Genomic DNA, 3168 nt, shown 5'->3' with positions numbered 1-3168 from the left:
GCTGATTACAGAACCGGCTTTACTGATAAGATGCGCATTAAATATCGAATGCGATTTATCGTGCAGCCCTAATTTTTACATTTAAATCTATTAATAAAACAAATAGACTTATTAATATTATAAAATATACATATATAAATAAACACATAGATTTAAACATAACCATTTATGACATATTATATTATTATATAAAACCCCAGAAAATGCTGATGATTTCAAATTGTGTAAAATATCAAGTGAATAATCAGTCTGGGTGATTTAGATATCTGTCTATCACTTGCAGTGAACAACCAATTTCAATAATTGATGCTGATCCCAATATTCAGAAACAATGCACACACAAAACAATTTAATTACAGTAAATTACATTTTGTGGGATTTTGAAAGCAGAATTGTAGAAAAGACAGTAAAGTAGGGGTGAGAAAGGGGAAATGAGATCAGCACAGGACCCAGTTCAAAAGCAAATCTGGTTTCCTGTGAGCCACCAGCTCTTCTACGAGCATGTGCACAAGACACTGCTGCCAAACACACACAAATAATCATCCTGGAACATCTATTGTTCTATTACTACAAGTAATGATAATTCCTACTGTAAGGTAAGCTATTATACCTTTTTTACAAATAAAACAGAACTTTTATTGTATATAAACAACATTCACTGCTCATCTTGAGAGCTCTTTGGAAGCTTGATTTGACACATGAACATTAAATAACGTGTAAAAGTCGCATGAGACGAAACGACAAATTAATCTCTGCTCTTTGCTCAATAACGTCCTTCGACCGTTCATCTATTACAGGTCAATCCCTGCTATATGAGCCAATCCTGAAAATAATGAAATGATCAATTGACAGACAGGCAAAACACTACAGATTTCATCCATATAAACCAGGGCTGTCCAAACTCGGTCCTGGAGGGCCGCAGGACACTGGCCCTCCAGGACCGAGTTTGGACAGCCCTGATATAAACGGTCTTATTAAAGGAAAACTGACATCAGTTTCTATATTACTCAACATTTTCTCAATACGGAAACTCCCCTGTAAACCTCAAGAGGCTAAAAAGCTATCCTATCCGCTGAGTGACTCGGGAGATCTTGCGACAAACTGAGTTTTTCTAATACATTTGACCATTTAAACCTAGCAGAGACACGCTGGAAACTTTGACAGTGAGTTTTCCAGAATAAAACCCATGCAAACCTGTTGCATTGCTGCTCAACGTGACTAGGATCGCTCACATTTGCATTCTCTTGCAAACCTAAAGGGTGCATGCTCCGAGTCCAAACTTTCAGAGAAGGTTAAAAGGTGCTGGATTTCATAAAGTGACAATCTTGATCCGATCTCTCAGATTAAAGGCTATACAGCTACTGTTTTCAGTCATGCCATGTCCTGTGCAACAGATGAGAACCTAATTAAAATGTGATAACTAGATCCCTAGAGAACAGAAATATAAAACCTGGAAGGAAACAAGAACAGATTGGAAATGAATGACTGCAGGTCCATATAAACGGGAGTCACCTGTCAAACTAATGTTTAAGTCCAACTCGGATGCATCAAAGAATGTCTAAAAACAGAAAATGCCTAAAAATAACCAAGTCACACGAGTGAATATAATTAGATTAAGTGGTTAACAAGGCGAACCAAACGTGTTGTCAAGCCAGAGGGTAATTTATAATCATCATTAAACACTTTAATTATATAGACCAACCTGCTACCATTAACAGGTTTAAAAACATGGACTTTAGGTCTCTGTGTATTTATTTAAATGATCAACTAAATTAGTATGATATAGTACGTCGGAAAGTTTTACTCAGACAGACTTTACTCAAAAGTTGCTGAACTGTCAAGCGGCTTTGCTGTCATTAATAATGCCTCGCTTACATAAACCGGCAAAAGAAACAAATCAATAAAAAGCGAGTTTTTACTACAGAGTGGCATGTTTGTGATAATAAATCCGATAATGTCAAAGTCTGACACTTTCTGAGAACATAAACTGGTATAAATCAATGACTATTTCGTTATCTCCAGTCTGAGGGAACTATCAGATTTGGTGCCGTTTAATCTTGACGGCTAATAACTAACAGCTAATAGCATCGCGTGCTAACGCACCTCTCGTTGAAAATGAATGGCGAGTGGTTTCGCTTAGCCTAGCATGCTAATGCTACATGCTAGCGCGGCTAAAGCTGGGCCGGCGTATCAAGCACATCCCGGGAGCGAGTCCACATTTCACCCTCCAAAAGTGCTCAAGAACCAGCAGATACACATTTACTAAGTGTAATTCGTAAGCAAATAAAATGTTTGGCTGGAAAGGTGAAAAAAACAAGACTTGCACTTACTATTCCTTGATGAGCACCATCTTCTTCTCACCGGTTACGGCTGCTCGCAGGCCTGCCGACGTCACAAGCCACGTGATCCCGCCCCATTCAGCCGATGATGCGCTTTAGAATGTTTAGAATCATAAACCATTGAGAAAGTGTATGTGGGATTTAATTCATGTAATCGATCTATTCCTTACTAAAAAATAACGTACTAGCCTATACCATGAGTATGGTAGTATCAAGTGGCACATCTTCTGATTTGCCACGGAAGTCAAAAACTACGAAATAACACAAATAGGAGTGAGGAAACCTGAAGGGGGCCCTATGAATCTCTCTCTTATGTTTAAGCTTCTTCAGGACATCTATCAACCAACTTCATGAGATGAATTTTGGGACGCTTTTAATCACTTTTGAAGGTTTACAAGCATGCTGGACACCTGTTGATCCTTTTACCCCTTCATTTTCTGCTATAGGCCTATTATATATCATGGATCAAAACAAAAGTTGAATAGTTTTTTTTTTTCAGTACATTAGAATGTGTCCTATTCATTTTTTTCTGCGCAAAAATAATGACTCATATATTTTTTACTGTGATTTACAGAAGACACACACTAAAATGCCATTCAGTTTAACATTTTACATACCAAAAACTCTAATATATATAAACCAAAAATATATTTTCAGGCATATTTACAGTAGAACAAGACTCATTATATGACATTACAATTTCATTTTGACGTAACTATATATGTTGCACTGATGACAACAGAACATTATTTCTCCCATATTTTGACATTTAATTTTCAATAAAGGTATTTGAAATGTTAAAGTAGGCACTTGCATTTAATGTTTTATA

General features: G+C 36.7%; 1 protein-coding gene across 4 annotated transcripts in view; it reads right to left on the bottom strand.

Annotated features, from left to right (window-relative positions):
* Positions 1–2408, bottom strand: part of LOC107653151 (phosphatidylinositol transfer protein beta isoform) — a 24990-nt gene extending 22582 nt beyond the window's left edge. For 2 of the 4 annotated variants that reach the window (XM_016440043.1, XM_016439970.1), the window contains exon 1: positions 2331–2408. In XM_016440043.1, the coding sequence (XP_016295529.1) occupies positions 2331–2350 (20 nt within the window). In that variant the 5' untranslated portion in view covers positions 2351–2408. Of the gene's footprint in view, positions 1–1194; positions 1464–2330 lie in introns of those variants that run through there. The other 2 variants (XM_016439838.1, XM_016439907.1) reach the window with 2 other exon arrangements.
* Positions 2409–3168: the final 760 nt, after the last annotated feature.

This window comes from Sinocyclocheilus anshuiensis, unplaced genomic scaffold (genome assembly GCF_001515605.1).
Source record: "Sinocyclocheilus anshuiensis isolate Anshui unplaced genomic scaffold, SAMN03320099.WGS_v1.1 scaffold269, whole genome shotgun sequence".
Lineage (NCBI taxonomy): Eukaryota > Metazoa > Chordata > Actinopteri > Cypriniformes > Cyprinidae > Sinocyclocheilus > Sinocyclocheilus anshuiensis.
This window is presented reverse-complemented; position numbering and strand designations above follow the sequence as displayed.